Source organism: Syngnathoides biaculeatus, chromosome 17, assembly GCF_019802595.1.
Source record: "Syngnathoides biaculeatus isolate LvHL_M chromosome 17, ASM1980259v1, whole genome shotgun sequence".
NCBI lineage: Eukaryota > Metazoa > Chordata > Actinopteri > Syngnathiformes > Syngnathidae > Syngnathoides > Syngnathoides biaculeatus.
Genome location: NC_084656.1, coordinates 15,235,369 through 15,253,277, shown reverse-complemented (window position 1 = coordinate 15,253,277; position 17,909 = coordinate 15,235,369). Strand labels below are relative to the sequence as shown.

At 40.1% G+C, this 17,909-nt stretch overlaps 1 protein-coding gene across 3 annotated transcripts in view; it reads left to right on the top strand.

Moving 5' to 3' along the window:
• The window catches only part of LOC133490696 (ephrin type-A receptor 5), a 125,743-nt gene that overhangs the window by 81,912 nt on the left and 25,922 nt on the right, over nucleotides 1–17,909 (top strand). For all 3 annotated transcript variants that reach the window (XM_061801083.1, XM_061801082.1, XM_061801084.1), the window contains 2 exons: nucleotides 11,288–11,443; nucleotides 13,486–13,824. In XM_061801083.1, the coding sequence (XP_061657067.1) occupies nucleotides 11,288–11,443; nucleotides 13,486–13,824 (495 nt within the window). The remainder of the gene's footprint in view (nucleotides 1–11,287; nucleotides 11,444–13,485; nucleotides 13,825–17,909) is intronic.

Genomic DNA, 17,909 nt, shown 5'->3' with positions numbered 1-17,909 from the left:
ACTTGATTTACAGTACTATACACCTCTGCAACGTAAGCGGTTTCCACAGGGGAACATCACTCCGCAGTACACACACATTTGCAGAGACATGCATGATTAAAAACTAATGAATTTGCTGCATTTGTTATCCCCAAACTGTGTTTATCAGAAGGGAGAACACTTTAATATAGCTACGCTGAATGCATAGTCAAATATATTATCCATCATGGGCTCATAACAGCCACGTATGACCGTCATAGGATAGATAAGTGCCAAAATTATTTTTCCCAGTTGTCCCTCCATGTTCATTTGACCATTATGTTTTGAAATCAATAAGGGCACTGACTTTCAATGAAGTGTCACACTCGTAGCCATTATGAGGTCTGAGTCCCATGTTTTCAACTAAAAATAAGGAGCATGACGAAGCGGTAAGATGTCCACTTTAGGTTGTTTTCACATGACGTCACCCATTGGGCTGCCTCAATCGGCGGGCATTTTCAATCCCTCAGCTCTGTTACTAATACATTGGCAAGGTAGACATTATGTTTCTAACTGCATTTATTGAAGACGCGACCTTCAGCACATCAAGCCCAGACTGACTATTTGGCTATCTGGCATACACACATCATGGGACCCAGGACTGCGTCAGAAAGGTGCAGTTTTGTGCCCTTGATCATTTACACTATGTGACAGAAATCGCGAAGGAAGAGCACTTACCTGTATGCTGACACGGAAAACGAAACTAATATTTTTTTAACGTCGAGGTAAACTCCATTTCTTCCATTTCTATTCAAAAAGTAAAACGCAAGTCCTCTCTTGTGTACTTGAGTCCTGAGACGCCCGTGAAGCACAAAAACACAAACAGTAACCGAGAGTATTCCCTAGAGTTCCACAATGTGTACTCGTTACGTAGAGAGGTTAAATGGTGGCGGGCAGTGGTCTGTGGCTAATTCAGCAAAAAATGTGACGTCAGAAAAAAACAACAACCCATTTTTTTTAATGCAGTGGTTCCCAAAGTTTTTGCAGTGCCTCCCTTTTTGGAAATGACATTACTTGGGTGCAGGGAAGCAGGTGTAATTTCTAGCTGTTGCCATCATAAAAACTTCAACTGTATGTTTTATGAAGCCATTGACGTTGTTAATGGCAATGCAATTTGGTTGATCTGTAAATACAGAAAAACCTACCCACTTAAAGACAAGGAGGGGTAAATTGTCATTTTTCAACAAAGTGTCACCCTGTCAAATTTAATTGACCACCTTAAAACTTAATGCACATTATTTAATTGAACACTGAAGACAAATCTTCAATCTGGCACTGAAATATTGAAATTAAAGCGGGGGTTGCCTTTGGACAGGAAAAGAGAGGAAGTAAACATGTTTGCATATTTAGCATGTTTTGATACTTCTTGTTACACCACAGTTGTGTGAGGTGACAGCTTAAAGATAAAGCATGTGCTTTCGCGAGATGTATAGATGTTGGCACAACTTTAGCTTCGATAATTGGTAAGAGCCGGCGGCTCTGTCTGCACAGCGAGCTGGCAGAGCGAGACAAGAACGGGATGGGGTGGGTGTGTTGCACTGCATATGAGGAGTGGGGGCACGGGTGAGGAGATAGATGGACGGATAAAAAAAAGGGGTGAGAGAAGTGATGGGAATACAAGTGGATGGGAGAGAAATGGAAGATTTCTCACCACAGGGTGTGAGGCCAAATAGACAAAGAGATGGATGAGTGTTGTTTCTGGGGCGACTGCCACGGAGGATGGATAACTAAAGACAGAAGTGGCCAGATGGATGAAGAGAGAGATGAAGTATGGAGACATGACTAGAACTTGAAGATTGAGTTCGCTCTCCTAAACTCAAGCAATAATACATTATAGATTCAATATGAGAGTAAAAACATGATTAGGTTGAACTTGGGGAGCTCGGGGAGAGAGGGCAGAAACCTCAGTAGGCCTTGGATAGTATTTGGGAGAAACTTATTGTACTTACTCCAGAGAAACTCATTATCATCTGGCCCCTTTACACTGCATGCCACATTCAGTTTGGCTCCACTCACTACTGAGACGTTTCCTTTGGGAAATCAGTTACTATTTTAGTACCTGATCAGCCTGGGTACCAAGCGTATAGAGCTGATACTACAGTGTATGGGTATCAGTTGAGAATGCATGGGTAGAAATCCTGCAGTTGACTGACAACCATTCCAGGGTGTATATTGCTTCCCACCCAAACCCAATTGGATTAGGCTTCCGTTTGGGTGGTATCGGGAGCTGAACGACGACCAGCGTATTAAAAAAATCGCTGGACGGATGATGAGAGAGGACAAAAACAAACACTCTGTTCACATTAGCTCACTCTATTGCTGTGACTTAACTTCATGAGCTCTCATACCCCAGTCTCCATTTTTGTGCAGCTATTTTCTTGATCCTATCAGTTTCTTCTTTTCATTCCAGACCACACCAACAAGACACAATGTTAAAATGATGGCTAATTGGTTGACTTAAGGGTTTTTGAGATAAAAGGATGAATACAGTTTATACGATAAATGGGTGAATTTCATCACTACTGGTGGGAAAAGTTCAATTTTCACTGAATGCCTTTCAGCTAAGAGCATTGTTGCTCCAATGGTCTTAAAAGGAGTGCAGTGGTGAAGAAAAAAAGGAATGTTTCATTGGAATGTGAAGGACTAATTTCAATGTAGAAATGATATGACAGCTGGATGCCATGTTGGAAATAAATGTGGAATCCAGAGATTGACATCTTTGTGGTGTTCAGATTGAGCTCCTGACAAAAGGTGAAAGGTTAAAAATGCTCCAAGATACAATGGGGCCAATAAACTTGAATAAGAAGTCAGGGAGGGCGAGACTATAAAGCAACAAAGATGAGATGCAATAACAGTGGAAAAGGAATACAAATGAAAATTACGACAACTGTTGGTATCACCAATAAAAAGAAATTCCTGAAATGTAAAAGTGCCGCAGAGAATGTTCCTTCTATTTATATCGCCCAAGTGTGTCATGAATAAGGCTGGATGTCCCTTTGCGATACTTTACTCAAGAGGCGGGTCTCCCTTGATGTTCTTTCTGTTTTCCTGCCTGTCAAGTGCCACTCCAGCATATGTCAACTTCCATCTGAATCCGTGTCTTTGGCATCGTAATTCGAGGAAGCCTTGTTGAGACTCCCTCTCGGGAACCACAGGACTGGCAACAAGGAATGGTGTTGGAGTGATGTTCCAATGATGGTATTCCAGTCACTTGCATAACACAGTGACATAGTACTTCCATAAGCATCTGCTTCATTTCCTGTTCTAATATGATGAGCAAGAAGGGCATTGGCAGACACCATCTGTATTTGTATCTGTTCATTACCTCTGGGGAAAAACAAAAATTGAGATGAGAGGTATTGTCTGTTGCTTGTTTTGTTAGTTTCTTGGATAACAAAAAAAAAAAAAAAACGTCTCTGATTTCGATCAAATAAGAAGCACCTGTTTAATGAGAATCCGGAGCACTTGAGTGTAATTCCAAAGATAAATTTGAATGTAGAAATTTGTTGTGTATTTATTTTTATCTGTATGTATTTAGGTACTGGAACACTGAACAGATTATGTTCTTAGTTTATGTACTGGTAATAGCAAATTGTATTAATATTACTAAAAAAGCGCAATAAAACCTCTGCTTCAACCAGTAACCCTCAATTTTATGAAAATCATCGTTAAAATGTCACCTACAGGGTATCTTATTTTGCATGATTGGGAAATGTTTCTGGAGATTTATGGTGCATTTATTTGTGAACGTCCATCCATAATTTGTCCACAAAATTGAAAATAGTTTCCAATAATTTTGAAGTTTTCCAAAATGTCCGACCATCTTTTGGTTTAAACAAACAGGAACTATCAGTTTTACAGTTTTCTTTTCGTTCCCATTGCACATATCCTCAATACCTAACCATTTCTTTGTATTTTTTTCTTCCATAGCTTAATATTTTGTATTATTAAATTGCCTGGATCCCACACAATGTTGCCAGCAGCTTCAGCCCTTTTCCCATTGTCCCTTTTGAGTAAATCACTTAAAACTGAGCTTGAACAAAAATGGACGAGCCATCATGCAGCACTAACAGGCGCACGGTTAATGATAGCATAGAATCTGCAAGGGGTGGATGGGAGCCTTTTCCATCATGTCCTCAAGTATGAATTGAGTCAATTTGCTGCAAAAAGAGCTGCCATTCATCATTTTAGATCCTGCTCCATTGCAAACCGACTGGCTGCTTTCATTCCATGCTCCCGTTTTGTCCTCTCCCCCGCCCCTCCACAGCTCTCCCTCACTCTCCTCCTCCATCTTTTTCCCCTCTCCTACACCCTCACCCATCATCTAAACATGGTGATGCTGTCATGACAACTAAAGTGCTTCTGAGTGCTTGTTGGGTAAACCAACTTCCCCACTAGGGTGCCTTTTTTTTTTTTAATACCCTCCCCACTACTACATACACACAAGCTCACATTTTACCACACATGTATCATGTCATAGAGACGGTCCCATCTGGGTCCATCACTGACTATTGAAATAATTGGAATCATTTTCCATCAGTGTCCGCAATCTTCACTTGTCGAATTGCTTCCCGCTGAGATAGCGTAACGCATACACACATGCTTACGTACATTCCTTCAGGTAGTGAAATATTGATAAAATGTCAGATTCAGCAGGGCTAGCTTCTCTCCATGAAAGCCTGTTGTCTCAGGTGGCCCAGCAAGCGGTGGCTCATTCTTTTTGTGTCTTCTCCTTTCTTCGAATGCATTAAGGTCAGCCTCCTAAATTAAACAGAAAAATAAATCTATTAAATAATTAAAAGAAATGGTGGTTGATTTCTAGGCGGTTGTTCAAGTTTCCATTCGTGGGTAGCGTCCCATTTTTGGGACATCATGATTTTCACGCATTATCCTTCAGTATATCAAAATGTTTAAGTGTTTTAATCTGATTCTGGTTTTTGAGACGATCTACTAAGAAAACCCAAGTACCCTCTCACGGGCAGGGTCCCATTTTTTGGATGAGATTATAAATTAGTAAAGTTATGTAACTTGACCATGAACAAAAAAGAAGTGTTATTTCCTTGATTGTGGCCTGTTAGGAAACTATCTCAATAAGGCAAAAAATTGCCACCCTGCCCATGAATGGGTTAATTGGTGGAAGTATTCACCAAAGACTCAACTGTTTCTACATTTTCCATGATGTGTATATCCCCCTTAAAATCCATCCCTTTTCAATGCTGCTTATCCTGATTAGGGTCATGGAGCACTGGAACCTTTCCCGGTTGACTTTGGGAGGCGGGCAAGAATGTGGGTCAGCAGTAACCCTTTCAATTTTTGTCTAAAAATAAAGTGGTAGCTATAGCGTTTGTTTGGGGTTTTTTTTTTCAGTCAATTTTGTTCCCATTACAAGAGGGGATTGTTTTCTTAATTTCTCTGGGACTCATACATTAATGTTAATGACAACATTTAGGCAGATGCGGCTAGTGTGTAGCTATGAAAGTTTTCAATTTGGTATTTATCCTAATTCTGATTGTTCAGCGTTGGCCAATGTCTGCACACGACTGTGTGCCATTTTTGTGCGCTAATGCATTCATAATACACTCAAACTTTTAACTACTCATCAATTTGCTTTCCAAACTGAACATTCCGTCCTGATGATGATCTTCATTCTTTTTTTTTTTTAAATATAACTGCTGGTTGGTTGAAAGGGTCACATGCACATCCCATGCACCTATTCACATGCGCTCATTGTTATTGCTTTTCAATACTGTCCGAAAAACACATTTGCTTTTGGTGGCGCGGGGGAAAGACGTCTAAACGGCTTCCTCATTATCTCAATGTGTCCTGAGTCAGAGTGCCTAATATTTCAGCGCGCATGTCGTTAATGAGTTCCAGCTGTACATGTAGCTGCACACATGCACGTGCACAAACACACACACACACACACACAGTGGATACTGACATTGCATGCTTTGTATGTAGATTGTTTAATGGGAACAACCCACATTTTTAAGGTACTGAAGTGACAATGTTCACGTTGTATTTTTCTGTCATAGTAGTACTACGATATCAGTGAAGTGCTAGTTCATCTTTGCTGTTGGTGGTCCTTAGTGGCCAATTGTTACTATTTCATCTGATTTTTATCTAAATTTTGGTGCATTCGTTTTACAGTTGTATTTGGTTCAACAGTAGTTAGACTTTTATGGTCATGATGTAATGCTAATATACGCTTCATTGGTCCAATAAATTGGTTTATATTCCGAAGCTATTGTGACCTTTTTGCTTGGCCTTTTTAGTTTTGTGCTTGTGGGCTGATTGTTGGATGACAGAGAGGACCATTGTTCAGCACGAGAGGATATCCCCATTGACTCTATTGTATATTACTGCTTTATCATCTGGCATTGTTTGTGTTCACACACTGTTATACATAAATATGAACGTGCATTGGCATATAGACACGCAATGTACATAAACAGTGAATGAACAATAATACACAGTTGTGGAAACCTGATACATCCCCACACACAAACATGCACTAACATTCAAATAAGTTCATGGATTCTTTGTTTGTGTTTCTTAGGCCAGTATCTCACTGTCGGACAAATACAGGAAGAGGATATTTACTGAATTTCCTAATGTTGTTTATTGGTCCACAATTCTATCTTGTAACACAGAAGCAATGTATTGGGGTTTAACATAACCAAATTGTGTCCAAGTTTACTTTAGTGTTACGTCCACAACATTTTGTCCCAGTGGAATTTTATGACTTCCAGTTCAATTTATCTATGAAAAAAAATCTCAACTTCGGACTATCAGCCGAGTTTGAAGCGTCTGGGATGAGAATCAGCACCTCCAAATCTGAGACCATGGTCCTCAGTCGGAAAAGGGGTGCCCTCTCCGGGTCGGGGATAAGATCCTGCCGCAAGTTGAGCAGTTCAAAAATCTTGGTCTTGTTCACGAGTGAGGGAGGAATGGAGCAGGAGATCGACAGACGGATCGGTGCAGCGTCTGCACTGATGCGGACTTTGTATCGGTCCGTTGTGGTGAAGAGGGAGCTTAGTCGAAAGGCGAAGCTCTCAATTTACATCGATCTACATACCTACCCTCACCTATGGACACGAGCTGTGGGTCGTGACCGAAAGAACAAGATCCCGGATAGAAGCGCCCGAAATGAGTTTCCTCCACAGGGTGTCCGGGCTCTCCCTCAGAGAAAGGGTGAGAAGCTGTGTCATCAGGGAGGGGCTTAGTGTCAAGCCGCTGCTCCTCCGCATTGAGAGGAGGCAGATGAGATGGCAGGGGTAACTGATTCGGATGCCTCCCGGACGCCTCTCTGGTGAGGTGTTCCGGGAGTGTCTCACCGGAAAGAGAACCTGGGGACAACCCAAGACACACTGGAGAGACGGTCTCTCGGATGGGTTGAGCATGCATCCGGATCCCTCCGGAAGAGATGGAAGAAGTGGTTTGGGAAAGGGAAGTCTCTGTATCCCTGCTGAAGCTACTTCCCCTGTGACCCAACTCGGAAGAGTGGGAGAAAATGGATGGATGGATGGAAAAATCTCAGACACCAAATAATGTCACCAAAGTATTAGAAACGCCTCCCTGATCATGCAGTGCAGTTCAAGAGCACTGCTAACCACAACAATAAATATACTGATAATTGAATTAATTTGTTTTTTTTTTCCTGTTTTAATACAACTTTTGCAGTGGATCTGATTGGATTGTGTTCATGAGTCAAAGGGACCAGAGAGTTGCCATTTTATTTCAACTGTTCTACTTTTGACGCGCTTGCCGTATGAATCAACGTATTTAAAGGGACGTCTTTGAGTAAAGAGGGATGCTTAAGAACCATCATAGGACACCATCAGAGCCTTAATTGCCTGGGATGCCAGTTTGTGTGATGCATATTAATTGCGTATTAAGCACACACATATACACACAAATGGCGCATTAGCGTGTATTGCATATTAATTACCTATTAGCCTTTGTTCTGTGCATTAAGAGCTGTGTGGCATCAAAAAGACAGCTTGGCCAAGGGCAATGCACACTCTTGCGTGCATATGGATTCCAGAATCCACACACATCCTGGATTCTTTCACAATGAGGTTTCATTCAATAGTCTCACCACAGAAAACTGTCTGTGTATTTGTTGGTAGGAAAGTTTGTGAGTGTTCATCCCTTTATGGCAATTAACTGGATTCCGATTATCAGAGTGCCAACTGGATTACGTATACAAAATCCTAATTGATGTCACAGTAGTCCAAAATCCTCCGTGACACTGGCATAAAAGCGTCAACATATGTCCTGCCACATTTGACAAGGACTGCTTTTTCCATTCATGATATGGTTCACTTTTCAAGGCAAGGCGTGTGTGATGATATAAGTTTTCAATGGAGTCCTTTAGTAATGAATTTAGTCTAGTTTTCTGATATGCTGACATTTACATGGAATGAGAGCACGTTTAAGTAATTTAATCACACTTGGTAAAAGTTCACTCATCTCTGTTTTATTTATCATTGTGTTTATCGTAAATCCAAGACTATCATGATATAGTCTTCAAAAAGACAGTGGTAATATTTAATGTTCTCTGGAGAATATTGTAAGCTGTTGAAAGCACTGAAAATAGTTGTATATATATGCATATTATTAACGCATTGCCCCCTTATACCCCAAAACGTTGAGATTGAGTGCTGCCTGGCAGGTGTAAAGACAAATTTCACATAAAATTCTTTTTTGTTCAATAACCTGCAAAATTATTGTTGGATTACATCTGGAGTCATGCATCCATTTCTTTGTTGGGTCTGCACTAGAAGTGATCAGTTACTGTATTCTTTGTTTGAGGGAAAATTGGAGGTTGAAGTCAAGGGGAGCTACCGGAGATGATAGTGATGATAAATCTAGTGTGTGTGTGTGTGTGTGTGTCTGTGTGTGTGTCTCTGTGTGTGTCTGTGTGTCAAGTGGGGGAGGGGGGCGGCTGTATTGATGTGTGGGGGGGTGTATAAAAAGGAGTTCAGTTGTCCAAGTGTCTCTCCCACATCCTGGGTTCTGCACACGGAATGGAATAGAACTTTATTGTGGTATTTATAAAGTCTACAAAAAAACTGTTTAGCAGCTCAGTGGTTTGGACCGAAACTCCCGGTCCTCAATTAATCGTAGACCACCACCAAGGTTGTAAAAAGTTTTGCACAGAATGTTGCTTCCTTGTTCCAAGACGCAAACTTCAAATTATACCAAGACTATTTCTTTTTTATTACTAGTCATTTTTTTAACACTTGAAATAAATGGGAAAAAATTTGGTAGTGAAGTTTTTTTTTTTTTTTTTTCCAGCCAATAGTAAAGCAAAGTAAATTTATTTGTATAGTGCATTTCATACACGAGGTTACTCAATGTCTATTACATGATTAAAGGCATTTGAAAACAAAGCGATAACACATTTAAAATGGGATGGAAACAATGAAAATGACAAATAAGATTAAAAAAAAGACAAAACTGAATACAGTACAAGTAATCAAATAGCGGATATATTTGAAAAAGCATGAGAAAAAAGAAGACCTTTTCAACCTGAATTTAAAAACATTCACACTTGGGGCTGGCGTCACCTCTGTTGCCACTTTATTCCATTTGTGCATCATAGCTAAATGCTGCTTCACCATGTTTGCTTTGGACTCTGCGGTCCACTATTTGACCTGAGTCAGTTGATCTCAGAGCTCTACTGGGTTTGTATTCTGTAGGCATTTCTTTCCTGTATTCATCATTGAGTGATTTACAGACCAGTAGCAGAACTTTAGAATCTATTCTAAAGATGACTGGAAGCCAGTGCAAGGACTTTGGTATTATTATTATTATTTTTTGGGTGCGGGGGGGGGGGGAGCCCAGTCAGAAGACCATTACAGTAGTCAAGTGTAGTTGAAGCATGGATGAGTTTTTCCTGATCTGCTTGACACATACAAAACTTCACTCCAGATATGTTCTTCAGATCGTAGAAGGCAGTCTTTGCAATTGATTTGATATGATTGTTGAAAGTCAGGTCAGAATCAACCAGAACACCAAGGTTTCGGACTTGGTCTTTGGTTTAGACAATTTTCTATCTATATTCGTAAGACGACTGTGCGTCATCTATATACGTACATGCTAAATGTGTGTGGAGTGAGGTGGGGTGTGGGGTGCGGATCCCCTGTGATATGGCAAGGTCAGAGAATTTTTCAGGCCTAACGTTCCATGACAACTGGCCAAGGTTCCATCAAGGTGACTCACTGCCGCCCGAGACGCACACAAATCTTCCACAGCTCCTTTGTCCCTCTTTTCTATCTTCCCTTCCCCTATTTACCTCTCCGTTTTTATCACTGCTTAATGTAGTTATTAATCACAGTTGCGGTCTGAGTGGTCCACAAAAGCGCTCCAATCAGAAACAGAGGTGCGATCAAGCACAGAGCCTTAAGAGGACAAGGCTCCCCCGTGGAAGCTCCGTTATCACACGCGTCTATTTGTTTCTGTCTGGGAGCAGCGGCAACACAAGGGAGAGGATGTTGCAGTGATAAGTCAATGACGGGATGGCTGCGGGGACAGAAGTTGTTGATGCATTCTTGCGTGTTAACATTCTGTGTGCGTCAACCCACCCTTACACCCGAATGCATGTTTGAGTTTGGTAGATGTTCTGCGATGTGTCGCCCATATGAAATGCTGTTGTGTCGAGCAGATGTAACTGCAAATCCTTAATCAGCTTTTGGGGACAAATCAGGGAACTGGAGACTGACAGGTCGAGCGACCGCGGCGGCCGTTTGAATACGTCCATCAGTGCCCTATACATAATTCATTAAGGTTTGACTGTCACATTCTGACAGCTGAAAGGCCCATGCACAATCAATAACACAGAAGACAATTGACTTACTGAAACTATGCTTGAATGTCAACACCTGAAGGGCCTTCTGTGTGCACTCCTCGAAAGAAAGTCCCTCAATTGTACTTAAGATGAAACTTTAGGAGATCACAGTAATCCCTGAAGGGATGCTGGCACAGAAATAGAACGAAAACAAATGTTTGTATTTCCCTCATTGCTGCAACTAGTATCTTGAATAACATCAGAACTCCCTGGGAAAGTGTGATTGGCACTCTGACCTCCTTTTTCTGTCAAAGTAACTAACTGTCCTGTCCTGTTTTCTCCTCTTCTCCCACTTCATTTTAACCCCTCTACGACTCCCTTTCCTATCGGTACATCTGCCGCTATCATCTTATTTCTTCACCCCACTTTAAACATCCCTGCGGCATCCGTTCCCGCTCCCTTCCTGTCTTTCAGCCTGCAAAGTGGGGTTTTACCGCTCGCTGCTGGAGTCTCTTCTCTGCAGTAAATGTCCGCCCCACAGTGTGGCCCGGCACACAGGAGCAACTTTATGCAGCTGTGAAGAAGGATATTACAAGATTGACTCAGATCCTCCCAATATGGCCTGCACACGTGAGAATAAACTTCTGTATTTGCACGTTTGGCACGGATTGACCTGATTTATTCTGGTTATTTATTCAGAAGACCATTTTGGCTTATGAAAAAATAAAAACTCTTTTTACAGTCTGTTTTAACTGGCATGTCGGTATCAAAATGAGAACTGTCGGTTTTAGTAAAACCTAAAAATGGAATTGAATTGAAGCTCACTTTTAACTTTGATGATGAGACACAAAGCCATTTGGCGATGTGTTGGTTCAGAGTTTGTTCAACTCACTTACCAGTGTGCATTCCATTCTCCTTTTGCTGTTATTGTCACCTAGTCTTTGTCAAATTGTATTGAGCAGCCAGGAGACAGACGTAACAAGTTCCATTTCTGGTTCTGTGGTCATCAACTGATTTGCAATCACGTGTATCCTTCTATGGCGATACAAGACATGTAGCATTAACCCTTTATTTGCATAAAGAACTTAGCTATCACAGCGCAAGGGCATATTAGCAATTCATACTTAGTGATTTTTCTTTTTATTTTAATATTTTATCATCATCCAAACTCTGAATTTAAAGAGGTTCAAAAGTTTCTACTGTGTACTTGAAGGCCTCAAGAGTGACAACACCCACACAGGTTAATGAGATCCAACACAACAGCTGAGCTAAACATACAGTACCCCTTCAAATGCATGGTTTTTGTGATGTTAAAAAAAATGAAACCAAGAGAAATCTTTTCTAATCGTTTTCTACCATTAAAGTGGTGAAATAATGTGGTCACAGATCTGTGCACATTCTTTTCTTACTGGAGCTTGACAATCTGCAATGAACCAATCACAGTCAAACTTACGTTAAATAGGACTCTGCAAACACCGTTTTTTCCTAGCGTGCGTTTCCTGACTTTTTCTTTTTCCCTTCCGAGCAGATGCCTTAAGCTTTTGTCTTAACACTGACTGCTATTTTGTACTTTGTCCTTGTCAAAATCGCCACTTTCAGCTGAAGAAAATCAACCCCAAAGCGTGATCATGCCACCACATGCTTTATTGTATCCACGGTGTTCTTTAGATGATGAGCTGTGGTCTTTTGTGCCAAGTATACTCAACCTTTTGCAATTATGCCATAAATTCAGTTTTGGAGTTCTTAGACGATTGACAAATTTTAACACCTTTGGGAGATTTTGCTTGTGGTTGGAAAAGCAAATTTAAAAAGGAAAAGCCCATGAGAACATCTGAACTTGATTTGGGGTCACTGAGAGCCACTTTAAAAGGAAGCAGATGTGTGCTAATTCTCAAACTTAAGTTTGAATGTGACTTAATTCTCAACATAGCCATGCCACAGTTGTAAGAGCATGTGCACACTTGTGAAAACACATTTCTATTGTTCATTTTTAATTACCCTTCATGGAGAAGATTAAGTGATATATATATATATATATATATATATATATATATATATATATATATATATATATATTTATTGTTGTAGGTCTGATTAATGGTGGAAAGTTCTGAAATTTGTTTTGGTCTCATTTTTCATTTAATAACTTGGTATTTTTTGGACTTATATCCACGGTTAAGTGTAAATGAAAAAAAAAATCTTCTTTAATCCTTCTGTTAGTCAACAAGTGAAGAAGATCATCTTGAATATCTAGAAGAAAATTAAGCATTAAAGTTTTATTGCCAGACTTTTTTTTCTAATTTTGAGCCATAATGTTAATTTTTCTTGATACATTTACATTTTGCACATATTTACTGGTAATTTAAGGGTACAGTATATCTAATTCCAAACTGCTGTTAATGAAACTAAATACAGGAGCGGTTCATGTCCTGTGAATGAGCATATTCAAGAAGAAGAAATAGGGATTATATTCATTTATTTGTATTTTAATTTAATTGGTCTGTAAATACAACAGATCACACTTATTTATAATGAAGGTAAGCAAAATATTAGAAACAAAACCCATTATGGATTGCAGTGCTACAGTGAAACAAATTAAGACTGGTGTACCCAATGAAGTGGCCTTAAAGTGTTTCCCAGTGAGCCAACTTTTTCTCATTCCTGATTCTCAGGCCCACCGTCTGCTCCACGCAATGCCATCTCCAATGTCAATGAGACCAGCGTCTTCCTAGAGTGGTCTGTTCCCATGGAGTCCGGCGGCAGGAAGGATATCCGTTATAACGTCCTATGCAGACAAGTCTTGCCGGACGGGAAGGTCTTGGAGGAGTGCGGTCCCACCGTTCGCTTTCTGCCACGTCAGGTGGGCTTGGCCAACACCTCAGTGATGGTGGCCGACCTGCAGTCGCACACAAACTACAGTTTCCTGCTGGAAGCTGTCAATGGTGTGTCAGAGCTGGCTAAAGATCGCGCAAAGCAGTATGTGTCACTCAATGTGACCACCAATCAGGCTGGTATGTACTCATCTTTATTCTGTACTTCCCAAAGTGTGATTAAATCTTCATGTATCCAGTGGAATGATTTTGAACTCAATGTACTAATATGTAGCAAACAACAGATGACCATAATAATACAATAAACAAAACCAGCCTGGTGCTGTGTTTACCGTTATCCATGCCTGACTCTCAGTGAACAGTTTTTCAGTTTTACATTTGAGAAAAATAACCACATTTACTGGAAAGCCCCTGGAATCTGACACTAATAGCAGCTCCCCATTTGGAATTGTTTGTGTATTGATGGTCTTGTGTGGGCTCAGCTGTTTACATGCTTGCAGTTTTTGCTATATTTTGCTTAACATTTTTGACAGTTTTATTCTTTGAAACCGCAATGTCATGTAAATTGAGACAACAGAACCTCACCACAGTTGTCAATAAGAGGAGCTTTCCTGGAGTCTCCTCAAATGATTAAAATTCCGACAGCATCTGCTATGGAAGCCCATTTTTTTTGTGTGTTAACAAGTAAATTGTGCTTGCGTAGTTTATTTTTATTTGGTTGTAATGAAATGGCAAGCATGCGGGTTGATGGAATGAGCAGAATAAAATGTCTGCAATCTTCTCTGAACGGCTCCCATTTAAGTGGATAAATTGAAAAAGAAGACTTGTAAAGAAGCTTCATGTTCCAGTTTATTGACAGATGGTTTGCACGCTATCGTGGAATAGGAAGTTGTAATGGCAGTGCACTATGTGGAGAGATATATCTCAATTATTTGTACGTGTTTTTCAAACCCACAAATCTGCTATTTACACTTTTTTTCAAAACCCACTAATCTATCCGCGATTCATACGTTTTTCAAACTATTGGCACGGGCTTTTGAGATTCACAAATGTACCCACGATTTACAGGTTTCTCAGATCCACAAATGTATCTGCAATTGAGACCTATTTTTAATATTGTGAGTGCATTTATCATGACTTATCATTTGTAAATATTCCATTTTGATTGTGAATTGTTGAATGTTATTTTTTTAGATATGTAATGCAAATTAGAATCACACATGTAGGAAGGGCTTTCCCTCTCAGTTGACTTGAACAGCAAGTTATTTTTGCAGATATCTTTGTGATTTAAAAAAAAAAGTGTAAATTGGGGATCTCTTCGTGGATTTAAAAAAAACACATGTAGAGCGTGGAGATATTTATGGATTTGAAAAATGCTCATCTGAATAATTTTGCGACATACCTCTCCCCATATTGCGCAGGTGTGAACGACAGAGGATGGTCACTCGGTCAGAGAAATGAGACAGATGGTTGTCTGACAGTCAAGAGAACCGACAGACCTCTAACCCCACCGTCACTGTGACTGTCAGCAGTCTGAGTGGATTATCCCGGACTGCGGAGCTTGCTTTGAGTTCATCTGAGTTGTTGTGGGATTAGAATTAACCTATTGGAGATTACGGATTACGTTAGATTACAAATGACAGGCAAAGTCTCTGCTCCTTGGCAATGGGTGCAATTGCCCTGGATAAATAACGCTTTTTCATTTACTTTGTACTTCAAGTGTCAAAGGCAAATACAGTGACTAAAATCTGTTTGCCAGGGTGTATATGGAGACTCCCCTTGGACTTCAGTTTTTTTTTTCTTCTGTTGTGAGTCAGATATCATTATTTAATCCAGGGGTCCCCAGACTTTTTTTACCCCGGGATCTACTTCTCAAGCATCCAGCCACTTGCGATCGACAGGTGGGGGCTTTTTTTTTTTTTTTAAGAAAGACCAATAATGAAATAGAATGACCAAGTCACAAAGATCTACCCACTACAAAAATGCAAAACATATTTATTTTAAAGTATATTGAGGATTCTTTATCTGTAAATGTATTTTTGTGTGCCTTGCATAACCGCATGAGTCAATATTACACGACATAATTAACTTTAAACATGTTTTGTAACTATCTGAGTTCACATTGATGATCTCTAAACGCCATACGAATGAAAATGCACACCTGGGTTGTGTACTCACGTCAGTGTATTTGTCCAACTGCAATGAGAAACACTCATAATCTCCGATTTCCTTCTACACATCAGCCATAGCTTCACAGCGCCGTGTAAATCTACTCCTTTACAGCTGCAGAGATTTTATTGAAGATAATATTTCCACCTTATTTTTAATAGATCGGTGGAATGTCGGTGTCGTCTTTTCCATAAAATGCCTCTCCAAATTTCACTCCACTGGCAGATGAGACAAACGGACTTCCAAAATGACATTGTGGAAAAAAAAAAGTCCGCCTCCCAGTCCATATGAAAGTGATACGTTTTTGTCTTCTTTACTCTAGCATCCATACTCATGTTTAAGATTTCTTAAGCGAGAGCTTAAAATAAGGAGGGAACTCACTAACGGCATGTTTTCCTGTGCTGTCGTTGTTTCATTTTTGTCAGATTTATAGGTCATTCACTGTGTTATGAGGTAAAATGGAGTGCACCTCTTCGGCTGCTCCACTGCAATGACAGCAGTAGGAAGTTGGGTTCCATTCATTGAGACCCCTACCATGACACAGCTTCTCGGGACAGCATAATTGTAATAGAAGTTCAAAATATTAAAAGAACACGTTTTCTATGCCATAAAGTAACTAAATGGATGATTGATAATGACTCATTTTAACCATAATCTAGCCAAAAAAGTTCAAATATTCATCCAGAAAGTGCATGGTAAGATTACTCAAAATGTCTGACGGCATGTTGAATACAATCAGTGAGAGAAGATAGTGTATTTGCTGGCCCCGAAAAGAGCAGGTCAGTACAGTACGAGATGTGTTCATTCACTGACAGTTGTGCTCAATGACTTGATTAAGGCTGACAGCTTTATTTACCAGAGCTGCGAAGCAGCTGCCACCTTTACCAGATGTTGCCTCATAACAGCCATCATTCCACAGGCTTTCTCCACTGTGACAAATCTTTCCTCCGCCGAGCTGAGCTGAGCAGAGCAGCATCATTTGAAACCCTATTTTCTGCTGCACCTTTAACAATCCTGAGCCCATTTTGTCCTTAGCTGCAGTAGCCACAAAAATCCCCTCTATGTAATTACCCAGTAATGACTGTGATCACCCCTGCAAGTAACTGTGTCACATGTATGTGTATTTTGAGCCAGCAAGAGAAGGCCAACAGGAGATGACAAGTAGAAGAGGAATAGATTTGCAGTGTGAAGTGTCACAAGTGTCATACTTGATAAGGGGTCAGCTAACTAAAAAGGGGTTTCACAGTCTCTTCTGTGAAGCCCTGCTGAATAATAAAGCTTCGGTACTATTGCAGAACATCCTCCTGCTAGCGACAAGCAGGTGGGAATCACTGTGGGAGTGTTTACAGGCAACTGTAGTTGCCACCATTTGAAGCCGCTCTTCTCATTCCCTCTAAATTTGGCACACAATCACAATTAGAGACATCTCTGTTATGAAGAGAACCATGCATAATTGGAGCGCTTTGTGTTTGATTGGATCGTTTTCAGTGTTCCTCGCCATGGTGTGGCTACAGACAGCGAGCTTCATTGAGTAGCTGTGCGTGTACACAAATTTCTACTTAAATTATGCATTAGCACATTTGACAAATAAATGTTTGATTTATCAATATGTTCGTACATTTTATTTGCACTTGGAAAAAAATCTGAACATTCCCAGGTCGTGCATCTAGACAAATAATGCAGGATCAGCTTTCAAACAGTATAAAACAAATTAGTACCCAAGATGCGTAATAGAATGCAACTAGTCATTTATAAAAACACTAACTTTAATGATAGTAAATCAAAACAGCAATTTGCTGATGAGTTCACTAATGTCCTAAATAATCGTGAAAAGGACTTGAACTTTGAGGGTAAAATTCCAATGAAGAGTCGGATCGAACTTTCTGGAGAACATTTGATTTCCATTTCAGATATAATTGCAAGATTGTGTTCGACTATTACTGTACTGCTGCCTGAAGTGTCTGGTTTTGTATCTTGCTTGAATAGTTAGTTCTGAGCTTTTGAGTAAAATGAGAAATCGATCTGCATAAATTTCAAAATGTAAAAACGGGGGAGTTCCTAAACATCTGACCAGTAGTGTAACTCCCACCTCCTAT